This window comes from Schistocerca nitens, chromosome 3 (genome assembly GCF_023898315.1).
Source record: "Schistocerca nitens isolate TAMUIC-IGC-003100 chromosome 3, iqSchNite1.1, whole genome shotgun sequence".
In the NCBI taxonomy this organism is placed as follows: domain Eukaryota; kingdom Metazoa; phylum Arthropoda; class Insecta; order Orthoptera; family Acrididae; genus Schistocerca; species Schistocerca nitens.
This window is the reverse complement of record NC_064616.1, coordinates 879,375,785-879,391,825: the sequence shown is the minus strand read 5'-3', so window position 1 is coordinate 879,391,825 and position 16,041 is coordinate 879,375,785. Positions and strand designations below refer to the sequence as shown.

The 16,041-nt window shown below is 43.4% G+C and overlaps 1 protein-coding gene across 4 annotated transcripts in view; it reads left to right on the top strand.

Annotated features, from left to right (window-relative positions):
* Window positions 1–16,041, top strand: part of LOC126249798 (osmotic avoidance abnormal protein 3) — a 387,840-nt gene that overhangs the window by 226,809 nt on the left and 144,990 nt on the right. For all 4 annotated transcript variants that reach the window (XM_049951488.1, XM_049951490.1, XM_049951486.1 and 1 more), the window contains exons 12-13: window positions 658–723; window positions 5,893–6,053. In XM_049951488.1, the coding sequence (XP_049807445.1) occupies window positions 658–723; window positions 5,893–6,053 (227 nt within the window). The remainder of the gene's footprint in view (window positions 1–657; window positions 724–5,892; window positions 6,054–16,041) is intronic.

The window sequence follows — 16,041 nt, the reverse complement described above, 5'->3', positions numbered from 1 at the left end:
TTGCAGTGGATCCTGATGCAGTTTGGAATTCCTGTGTGATGTTCTGGATAGATGTCTGCCTATTACACATTACGACCTTCTTCAACTACCGGCGGTCTCTGTCAGTCAAGAGACGAGGTCGGCCTGTACACTTTTGTGCTGTACATTCCCCTTCACGTATCCGCGTGGCTCTTTTGCTCCGGTTCTGATGAGTTCGATGCCGATGGGACGTTAAATCCTAAACTTGCTTTCCATTTTTTGACGAATAATCATCTGAGGAAAAGACTACATTACGTCTTTCAGCACATCTGCCCAAATAATGTTTCATTAGTAATAAATTAACTAATGTTTCATTAATAAAACTTTTCTGTAGTGTATCTGGAGATAAATACCAGTCAAAAGCTGGAGTTGTGTTTCCAACGTTAATATAAGTTGTGATTATTAAAGTAAATATCCTCTCACTGCTATGTAATCTAACCAAAGTATTTTCCAAATTCTCACGTTCCACCATTTCAGAATTGTCTTCTTCATCGGAAAGATGAGAGTTTGTACACTTTAAACTGGTTCACTTGTATGAACACCTTCTGCAAATGGCCTTCAGCTCTATGCTTAAATTTCTAACCTGTTTTAGAGACAATAATGAGTAAAATGTAAACCGATAAATTCTTATTGTTGCAGGTTTATGATGATATAGACCAAGAGCTCCGTACAAAAACAGAATTGCTGAAGAAGTACAAAATGAAGGTTAGTGTGGACTTACTGTTAAATTTATCTAGTTTCATTTTGAAATTGAAAAGCGTCATGTTTGGCACAGAAATACGAAGTATCACTACTCAACAAAACGATTGTTCTTTGTGTCTATTTTTGTATGTCCGTCTAACGGGTCATTTTGTTAGCTAGTTCAGAAAATTTCATAAATTTTATCATATCAGCTCTGATGTAAGGCACAATTAATAAATTTGTAGTCTGCTATCATTGCGATTCTATGTAGTAGAACGGAGATAGATAAAAACTAATATACACTGCCAGACAAAAAAAGTGAAGCACCTAAAAGGGGAGGAGGAAACGAAATGGAATTTCACGGGTTGGCGAGGTACGTGATGTTATTTCAGTGACTACAAAATCGAATCAAATTCATATAAAACTTGGCAATATGGCCCCTCTACTCGGTATGACGTAACACCCCTTCTGGCATGGATGTATGCAGAATTCCGTTGGGAAGGGTGTCATAAAGCTGTTTCATCTCCTCCTGAAGCAAACTGGCCAACAACTGTTGTAACTTGGCATTGTTATCCTGGATAGTGGCATTGGGACCACGTTTACGTCCGAGCTGGTTCCATACATCATCTATCGAAGACAGATCTGTGGATCTCGCTGACCCACGTGACCCACAGTATCACAGTTCACAGAGACACGTCTAATGTGTGGACTGGGATAGCCCAGTTGAAAAATGGCACCACAATATTGTCGCATTGGAGGTAACACATGAAGATGCCGAATGGACGTCAGAGTTCCCTCAGCCACTACTAGCCATCACATGAAGTTATGCCCGTTGGCTCTCCGCAGCATGTCAAGAGTAACAGCGCTGTACCTCTCCAAAACATTGGAACAATGGGATCTCTCGCCAGGTAGGCTCTATACTTACTGACGATCGTCACCTGTGGTAGTGCAGAACCGCAATTCATCGCTGAACACAATACGCCATTCATCAGCAGTCCTTGTTTCCTGGTCACAGCACCACTCCAACCACAGACGATTGTGTTGCTGTGTTAACGGCAGACGACGCCTGGGACAGTAATTCCCTACTCCGGCAGCAGCTATTCTCCAACTAATGGTGCGGGATAACACTGAATATTGCAGAGAGTCCATTAACTGTTCTCGGAGGACAGGTCCATATGCGATGGAGTGACGACGTGCTTGCTGCACAACCCTTGTGGTCAGATCCTATGGACCGGAACTTTGACGACGAGTATGGCTGCCACCGGATTCCCATGCAGACTAAATGATGCCAGTGTCACATCCGAATGCCCCATAAATCTGGATATTGCGACGTTCTTTTCGAGAAACGCTATTGCGAAAATTTAGAGAACCGGCATTTGAAGCTGAGTGCCGAACGATTCTACTGCCGCCAACATACATTGCGGGTAAGGACCGTGAAGGTAAGATACGAGAAATTAGGGCTCATACGTAGGTTTATACGAGGTGTGGCTAGAAAAAAACCGGACTAGTACTGGTGAAACAATAAAACGAATGCAATAAGGCTGAAAGTCGCGTGGCCTGTCACGTGACTCTCGCTCCGCCTACTGCTCGAGTTTCATCTGCCTCCTGCACTCAGTCTGCCCGTGGCGTCTGTTTTAAGTAGTTGACGTTTTGTCTGTGCGTCGGAAAATGTTGAGTGTACAGAAAGAACAGCGTGTTAACATCAAATTTTGTTTCAAACTAGGAAAATCTGCAAGTGAAACGTTTGTAATGTTACAGCAAGTGTACGGCAATGATTGTTTATCGCGAACACAAGTGTTTGAGTGGTTTAAACGATTTAAAGATGGCCGCGAAGACACCAGTGATGACACTCGCACTGGCAGACCATTGTCAGCAAAAACTGATGCAAACATTGAAAAAATCGGTAAACTTGTTCGACAAGATCGCCGTTTAACTATCAGAGCAGTGTCTGAGTTAACAGGAGTTGACAAGGAAAGTGTTAGGCAGATTCTTCATGAAAGTTTCAACATGAACAAAGTGTGTTCAAAAATGGTTCCAAAGTGTCTCACAATTGAACAGAAGGAACGCCGAAGAATGATTTGTTCTGACACCCTGGAAAACATTGAAAGTGATCCCACCTTCTTACAAAATGTTATTACTTGCGATGAATCGTGGTTTTTTACTTACGATCCCGAAACTAAACGCCAATCGATGCATTGGAAAACTCCTGGTTCTCCACGACAAAAAAAAGCACGAATGTCAAAATCGAAATTCAAGGCAATGATGATTTTTTTTTTGACATCAAAGGGATTGTGCACATTGATTGGGTACCAGAGGGACAAACAGTGAATCAGCATTACTACATTAGCGTCCTGGCTACCCTACGTGAGCGAGTACGGAGAAAACGGAACGATTTGTGGAGGAAAAAGTCATGGATCCTTCACCAAGACAATGCCCCAGCTCACAGTGCGTTGTCAGTGAAGACGTTTTTGGCAAAACACAACATTCCCATCTTAGATCATCCATGGCCCCCTGTGACTTTTTTCTTTTCCCTAAAGTCAAGTCAGCTTTGAAAGGAACTAGATTTGAGACTGTTGAAGCAGTAAAAGAAAAAGCGACGGAAGTAATGTATGGACTTACCGAAAATGATCTGCAGCATTGCTATGAACAGTGAAAAATTCGTATGGAGCGGTGTAGAGACCGAGGAGGAGAGTACATTGAAGGAGATAACATGAAATTGTAAATAATTGTAAATAAATGTTTTTTCCAGCATCAGTCCGGTTTTTTTCTAGCCGCACCTCGTAGATAACCCGCCAGGTTAGCCGAGAGCGCTAATGTAGTGCTTCCTGGACTCGGATAGGCGCACCAGCCCCGGATCGAATCCTCCCGGTGGATTACCGACGTCGGCCGGTGTGCCGGCCAGCCTGGATGTGGTTTTTAGGCGGTTTTCCACATTCCGCTAGGTGAATACCGGACGGGTCCCCACGTCCCGCCTCAGTTACACGACTCGCAGACATCTGACCAAGTTCGCACTATTCCATGAATTACGCTAGACGCAGACAGCAGGGGTACACTAATTCTGTCCCGGGGGTACGGGGTGGCGGCAGGAAGGGCATCCGGCCACCCCTTAAACATTAACATGCCAAATCCGTTCCTAACAATGCCCACCCTGCGTCAGCGTGGAACATGGCACCAGTGAAAAAAAGAAAGAAAGACGGAGGCATATAGATAGTCGTTTTTCCCTCGCTCTGTTTGCGAGTGGGACAGGAAAGGAAATGAGAAATAGTGGTACAGAGTACCCTCCGCCACGCACCGTACGGGGGCTTCCGGCCAGCCAGCAAAATGGAGGTCCACATTGAGGCTCCTTTCCAACTCTGCCAGTTGCTGATAACGCTGCTTCATACACGTACGCGCATAACCTGTGTCTGTCATTGATCACTCAACATCTGGCGCTGTTCACACCCTACCAGGCCTGATAGCAACACTAGACACGAACAACACCAATTCTCTCTGGCTGCCGTTCAGTGTGTCACAGAGAACTGGGACTCCATTACTTATCAGGAGTACAACTTTGTTGCGTCCGCCGTTTGTCGATATGTGGTGACAACGATAAGTAGCGGTCGAAAGAAACAGATCGCAGACGTCAGACAGTTAGCTTGGACCTCGCTGAACATAACCTCATTCAAACATTAGTCGATTTGTGTCTGCATCATAAAGTTGTTCTTGATTGAAAATGTCAGTTTACGAGCCTAATTCTCGTCATTTGCGGGAGATGTTACTGTGTTGTTTCAGTATGAAGAAAACAGCGGCTGAGTCTCACCGAATGCTCTCAAGTACGTATGGTAAGGACGCTATTAGTGAAGGAACGTGTCGTGAGTGGTTTCAACGCTTCAAGAATGGTGATTTTAACGTCGTAGACCGGCATAGTGGTGGAAAAGCGAATGTTTTCGAAGATGCAGAACTGGTGACATTGCTGAGTGAAAACTGGTGTCAAACTCAAGAAGAATTTGCACATTTAGTGGGAATGACACAGCAAGCCATTTCAAAACGTCTCAAGGCTATGGGCATGATTCAGATAGAAGGAACTTGGGTCCTGTGTGAGCTCAAACCAAGAGACGTTGAACGGCGTTTGTGTGTTTGTGAACAGTTGGTTCAGAGGCCAAAACGAAAGGGATTTCTGCATCGCATTGTGACAGAGGACGAAAAATGGGTTTATTACGATAACCCTAAACCTAAAAAATCATAGTGATATCCCGGCCATGCTTCCACGTCGATGGCCAAACCGAATATTCACGGCTTCAAGATCGTGCTTTGCATTTGTTGGGACCAGCTCGGTGTCGTCTACTATGAGGTGTTAAAACCAAGTGAAACAATCACAGGTACTCGTTATCGAACTCAATTAATGCGTTTGAGCAGAGCATTAAAAGACGAACGGCCGCAATACAGCGAGAGGCACGATAAAGTGGGACTTGGAAACGTTTAAATTGGAAGTCCTAACCCGCTCGCCGTATTCTCCAGACATTGCTCCCTCTGACCATCACCAGTTTAGATCAATGGCGCATGGCCTAGCTGACCAATACTTCCGATCTCATGAAGAAATCACAAATTGGATCGATTCGTGGATCGCTTCAAAAGATGAACAATTCTTTCGACGCTTTATTCGTACACTGCCCGAAAGGTGGGAGAAAGTAGTGGGCAGCGATGGAAAATACTTTGAATGATACATGTGTAACCAATTTGTTTCATTAAAGCCTCAAATGTTGGGGAAAAAACGGCGGAAGCAAAGTTGCACACCTTGTACATACCGGCCGATGATGTGTGCGTGCAGGAAGTTACATTGACATTCGACCACATCTTCGGAGTGCTCACCTTTTTTGTTAGAAGTGCAGTGAGTTCGTTTACACAATGAAAATAACTGTTGTTCTATTTCAGTATATTACTCTATCATGCTGAAACAAGTCGGTATGTTTTCTGTTGTTTGAGTTATGTAACACAGATATTATAGGAAAATATATAGAATTCATGTGGGGTATACGCATCCTGCTAAGCAAGGTGACATATCTGAGTACATCGTCTGGTCTCATTTAGAAGAAATAAAACCTTTAAATCTCAATATTTGTACTTTTATTTATTTCAAAGAGGAAGCGTTACAATCCGTCTTTTTTTTTTTTTGTAAAATAGCGGAAAAGTCAATATGTTTGTTTTCTATTGCAGATAAGAGAGCTGGAATGTGAGAACTCCGACCTGCAAGGCGAATTTCAAAAAGAAAGAACTGACTACCTTGAAACAATAAGAAAACTTAGCCGCGAATTGAAACTGTATCAGCAAATAACCGAGAAAATAGTGCCAACATTAAGAAAGGAGTGCAACTATAGGTAAGAAAATATCTGTTACTGGTTATTTATTTATTGCTTCTTAGATGAACTTTTTAATTTTCAAATAATACAAATGACTGTATAAAATCAGTGTTTTGTGTATTGCACCAAACGTCGGGAACACTAAACTGTGAAATATGGATCCCACAGAAAACGATCGTGCGTTAACCGTCTCACACCGTTCGTCCACGAGATCCAGAAGACAGAAGATACAGGCATCTAGGTTGATGTGGCGTTCCTTGAAATATGGAAAGCGTTCCATACAGATCTTTACTGTCGTCATATAAACAGGAATGAGCACACGTACGAGGGTCGTTCAATAAGTAACGCAACACATTTTTTTCACGGCCAGTTTCGGTTCAAAAATGTGGAATTTGTTGTGAGATATGGTGGAATATTCCTGCTTCAGGCCCTATAGTTTCATGAAGTTCCGATTGGTTGCGGCGCTGTACGTAGCCTTCAAAGTGGCTTCTGTAAAGGAGGTGCGTTTGTGTCGTTTGGCGGAAAACCAGAGCATCGCAAATATTCATAGGCCCTTGCAGAATGTCTACGGAGACCTGGCACGGTGAGTCGTTGGGCGAACCGTCTGTTATCAGCGCAAGGTCGCGTAAACCTGTCCGATATGCTGCGTGCTCGCCGGCCGCAATGATTCCTGCAATGTTGGAGCGTGCCCCTTATACCAGGGGCGTTCAACAAGTAATGCAACACAATGTTTTCTAAAACATGTTGGTTTTCTCAGGATACCAGTCTTTCTTTCTTTCGCCTGCGCCTTTGTCCTGCAGTTTGCGCAGAGTCGGCGTGGTTAAATCGGATTTGGCATGATAAATTGAAGTGGTGGCCGGATGGCCTTCCTGCTGCCACCCCATACACCCCCCCCCCCCCCCCCGGGACAGAATCAGTGTACCCCATCTGTCTGCGTATAGTGTAATTGAGGCGGAACGTGGGTACCAGCCCGGTATTCACCTAGTGGGATGTGGAAAACCGCCTAAAAACCACATCCAGGCTGGCCGGCACTCAGGCCCTCTTCGTTAATCCGCCGGCAGATTCGATCCGCGGCGGCCGCGCCTACCCGAGTCCAGGAAGCAGCGCGTTAGCGCTCTCGGCTAACCTAGCGGGTGTTTCTCAGGATACCAGTACACCATATTATTCCCCACTCTTCTCGCTACAAAAACTCTTATTTTTCAGCATAATCTCCGTTCATTGCGACGACCTTATGCCACCTTAGTCGGAGAGCCTGAATGCTCGCATGGTAGCACTCTACTGGCTTACGTCGGAGCTAACGTCTTGCTGAATCTCCCCATCTTCCTCGTACTGCTTCGCGCAGAGTGCATCCTTTATTGTGCCAGACAGATGGAAATCGGAAGGTCCGAGATCCGGGTTGTAGAGTGGATGAGTAAAAACAGTCCACTGAAGATTTTTGCGCTCCTCTCGGGCGCGACTTGTGTGAGACCTTTCGTTGTCATGGAGAAGGAGAAGCATGTTTACATTTTTGTGGCGACGAACACACTGAAGTCATTTCTTAAATGTCCTGATGGTGGCACAATACACTTCAGAGTTGATATTTGTACCACGAGGGAGGATATCAAACAGAATATCACCTTCAGAGTCCCAGAAGACCATCTCCATCACTTTACCGGCTGAGCAGGAGAAGTAGTGTGGCGTCATTCCATGGATTGGCGTTTTGTTTCCGGTACTAAGTGATGAACCCATGTTTCACGGATGTTCGACAGAAAATTGTCACGATCAGCCTCGTAAAGTGCAAGCAGTTCCGCATAGATGGTCCTTTATTGTTCTTTATGATCTGCTAGGCGGCGAGGAATCCAGTGGGAACGCCCCTTTCAGTACCCCAGCTGGTGGACGACTGTTCCACCACTACTAACACAGACGTCCAGCTGAGGAGTGAGGTGTTTGATTGTGATCTGATCCGTCGATCACCTCCAATGAGAGTGTCCGCACGTTCCGAGATTGCAGCAGTAACAGATGGTTGCGATGGTGACAGACGCTTCGCCAAACTATTCGTCGTGCTTTTGTTCACTGCCAGGTGTCTGTAGGTACGGCTACGAATATCTGCGATGCTCTGGTTTTCCGCCAAAAGAAACTCAATTACAGCTCTCTGCTTGGAACGTACCACCGTTACAGCAGTCATTTTGAAGGCTATAACGCGCCGCTTAACCCGAACTTCATGAAATTACAGCTGCTGAAGTGAGAATATTCCGCGGTGACCCACAACAAGTTCCGCAATTTTTCAACCAAAATTCGGTGAGAAAAAAATGAGTTGCACTACATATTGAATGCCCGTCGTAGAACACAGGATATCTTTCTCAACGGGGAGATATTTTAAAATGTGAAAACTTTAGCAGTGTCTGAAGGCAATGTTACTGGACCTTTACTATTACAATAAATATAAATAACCTGGTGAATAAGGTTTAAACCACCATGGGGCTGTTTGCAGGCAATTCTGATATATGCAGCAAAGACTCAACGCTATAAATTTGTTGCGGAGTGTTGAAAAACCTGAAGAGTATCAACGCTTGGTGCAGTGATTGGCAGTTGACTCTCAACATAATGCACTATCGGTACCCATGAATTTTTGGAAAAACCCGTTATCATTTGATTACACGATTTTTAACATTCAATGGAAACAATAACATCCATGAAATATCTGGAAGTATGTGTACTGGCTATTTAATGCGGAAAGACCACAACCACATAAAACTTATCACTGAAAAAACAGATACCAGACTGAGATTCATTGGAAGAATTTTTAGGAAGTGACGTCCACCCACAAAGGAAGTAGCTTACAAAACACTCGTTCGGCCGATAATTAAGCATTTCTCCTCACTCTGAGACCCTTACCAACTGCGACTGACTGAGGATATGAATAAGATCTAAAGAAGAGCTTCATGTTCAGTGACGGGTTCACTTAGTATGAGCGAAAGCACCACTGAGTAAATACTCATCCATGTGCGGTGGCCGGCCGGTGTGGCCGAGCGGTTCTAGGCGCTTCAGTCTGGAACGGCGAGACCGCTACGGTCGCAGGTTCGAATCCTGCCTCGGACATGGATGTGTGTGATTATGTCCTTAGGTTAGTTAGGTTTAAGTAGTTCTAAGTCCTAGGAGACTGATGACCTCAGATGTTAAGCCCCATAGTGCTCAGAGCCATTTGAGCCATGTGCGGTGGCAGATGATAGAAGACTGGCGTTGTGCATCACGGTGTGGCTTGTTAAAATTCCGAGAGCATACGTTGCTAGAAGAATTAACCAATATACAGCTTGCTGCTACACACATCTCACGAGAAGACTTTGAAGATAAAATTTTTGATTCGAGCTCTCCCAGAGGCTTACCAACAGTCGTTATGGGGGCATAGAAATCGCGATTAAAATAGGAATGCGGGAAAGTGGCAGAGGGACACGAAATGAGCTTCACTACACACCATAACGTGGGTTTCGGAGTGTAGATGTGGGTCATACGTGGATTTATCAGGGACACACACAACTACGGAAAAATACTACAGAGTAGCAAATCTAAGTGGAGTGAAGCGGAGGAAATGTCGGCGACCAGCAATGTGCTAATTTCTGCTGGATACATTACTAATTTTACTAATCAATATTTTGTACAATTGCTCATTCCAAGTACGTCACTTTAATATGGAGGGACTGTGACGTGAAGATGGGGAGAAATTTATTCTCGGATTAGTAGCTGGATTATGGTAACTGCGTGATGACGTCGGTAAAAGCGCACAGTATTTAGCCAAATAACCTTTGGAACACACAGACTGACAATTTTTTATGTGTAAATCTCTCATCATACCTGACAGACAGTGTGTTTGCTTCGTAGTTAGAGCGGGGTCAGCCTCAAAACCGACAGCGATCAGTCTGGAGAGGTCCACTTAACTGCCATTACTTAAAAGGAATGGATATAGCAGCTAATAGAGCAATGAAACATTGCTTGGAGCACCGCCTTAATCGCAGGCTGCAAACAAAGGAGGCTAAAAGAAAATCACGGCCTGTTTTCCGTATGAGGGCCACTCTTCCTTAAATATTTAAAGAACCATGAAAATAATAGCAACTAAAATGCGAGTTTTGTCCGCTAACAAACGCCTAGGCGCAACTTAATTCTGTCATAAACTAAGTCTTCGAAAATCAGATCTCTCTACGATTGTGGTCTCAAACTTTTTTCCATCATGAAAGAAGTGAATGAAATTCAGTTGGATGAAAGTATCATCTACCATGGACAGTGGTTCTAACTAAATAAGGTGTGAATAACTTAATCTCAGTGGGTCGAGTACACCGTGAGGTACAATTACGGTCGACCTCTCCTGTAGTTCAGGCTACCAGCTACCCGATTGTCAATAGCGTATAGTCTATGCTAATGAAGAATTCCGTATCCATGACCGTTCAATCCAAATGATACGTTAAATTTCAAGTTATCTGGAGTGTCTCAGCAGCACATTCCCAAGTCGTAAAGGTCGTGTGAGGAAATATCGTGCTCCCCTAAGATATCATCTGGCTGCAAACATGATAAGTATTTCCTGAAAAAACAAAGCTTCTACAGCTGCTTTTAATTGTGACGCTGGTTGTTTCAATTCATATCCAAACGATAATGCCTTGTAACCTTCCATTATAAAGACAAAAGGCATCGATGCATATGGTATTTATCCGCTAGCTAAGATATAACGCAAAACGATCTATCGTGAGTCCAACAAGAATTGGCACATGTTCAAAAGCAGGCGAAGCGGTTCCATCTCCCGATATCGGTCAAGCTCACTCTAATTCCAGCATTTCGTTACGCAAGTAGACGTAGCTATAATTAGAAGCTGCTTGATACATGAATACAATATCAGATCTGACAAGGTTATGCGGAAACGTGTCCCGTGCAGCAAAGCCTGCCCTAAGCATCGGTGATAGAACAATTTTTGTTAAAAGAACTTACTTCACAAATAAAATAGAGCATATAATATATCAGTTTCTGACTGGTGCAAGCAGGAAACAGATAATCAGTTAATGATGGCATGATTCAGATGACGAGATGAGACAGGTTACCATGATAGGCAACATTTAATTCCTTAAGTAGGCCATAGTACCCTTCTCCCTTCATGTTAATGATTCAGATGCCAGTTCCGAGAGAGAGGACCAATTCTGTGAATGGAAGTAAGACCATGTCAAATCATTTCCAGAAACACCTAGTCGGTACTTCCAATACGGCGTTCTTAGATTTCTAATGATATTCGTCGATGCCTGGTATGAAATTAGATAATTCGAAGCATTGTTGTAACACAGAACATCTTTAATTAGATACAGAGGCGGGTTATCAATGCATCATATGCAACGGGTCCCGCACTTTCACGGACCCCGAAGCCACACTGTGCAGTGTTTCAGGGAAACTTAACCGTTAGCAGTTTAGAGTTGAAAATGCTAATACTGTGAAATATTGTGAGCACATAATTGTGCAGCACCGGAAGTAATAAGAAACGGTATTTTCTGACGTTAGATGAATACACTGGATATATTTCTCCTTCATTAAATCACATTTTACTTATTACCCTGGTGGTATAATAATTTTATTCACGTATTACTAAGTAACATCACAATATTGTCGCCAGAGATGGTTTGCATTACGTTATGAACAGAACTCTACTAAAATTAATTTGTTGATATAGCCTTGTAGCAAACGCCGTAGGCTGCTAAGCGAAACAGTCTCACAATCAGAATTCCTTTGAATTAAGGTTAGTGATAATCTCGCTCACTTAGTGCTGTTTTTGAGCTCCTATTGTACGTTCCTTGTTCAGCCAGTGAACCTTTACAGTAGTTTTGTCAAACATGTTTCAATTCTCTATTGAGGTCGAATTTTGAGTATGACAATGACGTTATCTGGTCGCTATAACAGTTCTAGGTGAAATCAACTTAATTGTTGGATTTTTTTTTTACCACCCACCCGATTCCGTTGTGACGATTTTAGAATCATTGATAGAAAGTCTACGATCTGTAGTGCGGAAATATCCGGATCATACAATATTAGCTGGAGGCGACTTTAACCTACCGAGTATGCACTGGGATGTCTATAGATTCGTTGCAGGGAATACAAACAGACAGTCTTGCGAAGTTTTTTTTTGAGCACATCTTCCGAAAACCGTCTTGAGCAGCTAGTTCGACAGTCCGCACGCAGGGAAATATTTTAGACCTCGTAGCTACAAACAGGCCTGACCTAACGGACGGTGCCAGCGTAGAGCCAGGGATTAGTGACCATGATGTCATCAGCTTTGGTTACTAACGTTAACAAATCAGTCAAGAAGGCTAGGAGAATATTTCTGCTAGAAAGGACAGATAGACAGTTGTTAGCATCTCCCTTAGACAGTGTATTGGTATCATCTAGTTCCAGTACGATGGACGTGGAGGAATTATGAACAAGGTTTAAACGGAATACTCTGAAGAAGTATGTACCGAATAAGTGGACTGAGGACGGAAAGACCCACCGTGGTTTAACAACGAAATTCGAAAAATGGTAGGGAAGGAAAGGTTGTTGCAATCTCGGTTCAAATGACGACAGGAAAAGTTAATAGAAATTCGTGCGTCTGTAAAAAGGTCGTTGCGCGAAGCTTACAACTACTACCATCATCATACCTTAGCAATATACCTTGTCGAGAACCAGAGAAAATTCTGGTCCTACGTAACATCGCTAAGTGGGTCTAAGGCTTCTATCCAGTCACTTGTTGACCAGTTTGGTGTGGCAGTAGAAGGTAGCAAAAGTAAAGCCGAAGTTTTAAATATCGCATTTAAGGAATTGTTCACGCAGGAGAATCGTACAAAGATACTGTCGTTTGACCATCGCACAGACTCCCGTATGGAGGAGATAGTAATAAGCATCGCTGGTGTAGAGAAACAACTAAGAGAATTGAAAGAAAATAAATCGCCAGGTACTGATGGAATCCCAATTCGTTTTTACAAACAGTGCTGTACAGCATTGGTCCCTTACTTAGCTTGCATTTATGGCGAATCTCTCACAGGCCAAAGTCCCAAGCGACTGGAAAAAAGCGCAGGTGACTCCTGCATATAAGAAGGGTAAACGAACAGACCCACAAAATTACAGACTAATATATTTAACATCGGTTTGCTGCAGGATCCTTGAACATATTAGAAGTTTGAATATAATAAATTTCCTTTAAAGGAAAAACCTTTTCTCCACATATCATAATGGTTTTAGAAAGCTTGCCCTTTTCTCACATGAGATCCTGCGAACCATGGATGAAGGGCAACAGGCGGATTCGATATTTCTAGATTTACATAAAGCATTTGACGCGATGCCACACTGCCGACTGTTAAGGGAGGTACAAGCATGCGGAACAAGTTCCCAGGTATGTGAGTGGCTCGAAAACTTCTTAAGTAACAAAACCCAGTATGTTGTCCTCGACGATGAGTGTTCACCAGAGACGAGGGTATCGTCAGGAGTGCCCCAGGGAAGTGTGATAGGACTACTGTATTTTCCATATACATAAATTATCTGGTGGACAGGCACTAAACAAAAAAAAGTGCGAGGTCACCCACATGGGTACTAAAAGAAATCCGATAAATTTTGGGTATACGATAAATCGCACAAATCTAAGGGCTGTCAATTCGACTAAATTCCTAGGAATTACAATTACGAGCAGCTTAAATTGGAAAAATCACATAGATAATTTTGTGGGGAAGGCGAAACAAAGACTGCGTTTTGTTGGCAGAACACTTAGAAGATGCGACAAACCCACTAAAAAAACAGCCTATATTACACTTGTCCGTCCTCTGCTGGAATATTGCTGTGTGGTGTGGGATCCTTACCAGGTAGGATTGACGGAGGACATCGAAAAAGTGCAAAGAAGGGCAGCTCGTTTCGTTTTATCGCACAATAGGGGTGAGAGTGTCACTGATATGGTACGCGAGTTGGGGTGGCAGTTACTGAAACAAAGGCAGGTTTCTTTGCGGCGAGATCTATTTACGAAATTTCAATCACCAACTTTCTCTTCCGAATGCGAAAATATTTTGTTGATACCCACCTACGTAGAGAGAAATCATTATCATTATAAAATAAGAGAAATAAGAGCTCGAACGGAAAGATTTAGGTGTTCCTTTTTCCCAAGCGCCGTTCGAGAGTGGTAATGGTAGAGAAGTAGTATGAAAATGGTTCGATGAACCCTCTGCCAAGCACGTAAGTGTGAATTGCAGAGTAACCATGCAGATGTAGATGTAGATATAGAAGCAGCAGTTTGCGGCTGTTTGCTGATGATGCCGTGATTTGGGGGAAGGTTCCGTCGTTGAGTGACTGTAGGAGGATACAAGATGATTTAGACAAAATTTATCGTTGGTGTGATGAATGGCAGCTAGCTCTAAATGTAGAAAAACTACATATTAATGCAGGTGAGAGGGAAAAACAAACCCATAATGTTCGAATACGATATTAGCAGTGTTCTGCTTCACACCGTCACGTCTATTAAATATCTAGGGGTAACGTTGCAAGGCAGATGAAATGGAATGAGGTTGTAAAGACAGTAATAGGGAAGGCGAATGGTCGACTTCGGTTTATTTGGAGAGTTTTGCGAAAGTACAGTTCATCTGTAAAGGTTACCACATATAGGATATTAGTACGACCCATTGTTGAGTGATGTTAGAGTGTTTGGGATCCGCAACAGATCGGATTAAAGGAAGACGTCTAAGCAATTCAGAGGAGGGTTGCTAGATTTGTTACCAGGAGTTTGAACAACACACAAGTACTACGGAGATGCTTTGGGAACTCAAAAGGGAATCCCTGGAGGGAAGACGACGTACGTTTCGAGGTGCACTACTAAGATAATTTTGGAGAACCGGCATTCCAGGATGACTGCTGAGCGATTCTACTGCCACCAACTTACATTTCGCTTAGGGACAATGAAGAAAAATGGCTCTGAGCACTATGCGACTTAACATCAGAGGTCATCAGTCCCCTAGATCTTAGAACTACGTAAACCTAACTAACCTAAGGACATCACACACATCCATGCCCGAGGCAGGATTCGAACCTGCGACCGTAGCGGTCGCTCGGTTCCAGACTGTAGCGCCTAGAACCGCACGGCCACTCCGGCCGGCGGACAATGAAGAGATTAGGGCTCGTACGGAGGTATGTAGATAGTCGTTTTCCCCTTGCTTTATTTGAGAATGGAACGGAAAAGGACATGACTAGTAGTAGTAGAGAGTACCCTCCGCCGCGCACCATACGGTGGCTTGCGGAGAATGTATGTAGACGTCTCTAAGATTAACATGTGTAATTTAATGTTTAACCCATTCAAATGTACCAGTGTGCTGTTCTCTCCAGCCGAATATCGTACTGTTCATTGATCGTGGTTTCCCAGGCAGTGGTTCGCGAAGTTTCACTGTGCAGCGCAGTTGTGTGGAGTGTATCGCAAAACTTTTTTCTATCCAGAGGTCTATAATTCATAAATCTATGAAACAAAACGTTTTGCTTTTTAACGAATGTTTTGTATCCTAATACCGACGTTCTGGTTATCTTCCTTGATGGGAACGACGTGCCTCCATAGCATTTCAAGCCTCGCCAAATTCGGGCAGACAGCAGCACAACTGTTTCAATAATCCATTAGCTTCGTAAATAAGACTTTCTGAACCCATGTTGATATTAACATTTATTCTCATTTCTACGTATCCCATATGCATCCAATATGAAAATGCTGCCCATCGTTTTAGACATGCCACGTGTAGCGTCTAGTATTTAAACAGTCGTGCAAAAGGGACGGTAATCATAGTCTATTGTGTCCTTGCTTGTGAACTATGCATTTCTGAAACCACACTAATACTAACTGGCTACTATTTTCGACACGGCCCGTGTAGCTACTGACTGAAAAGATTCTGTTATGTATTGATCCATGTTGGCTTCAGGTACCCGTTAAATAATTCACAGTGTAGATTTGATCTCGCTAGTTGCCTCGAATGCGTGTAGCAGTACACGTGGAGCGTAACAGGGGAGGGAG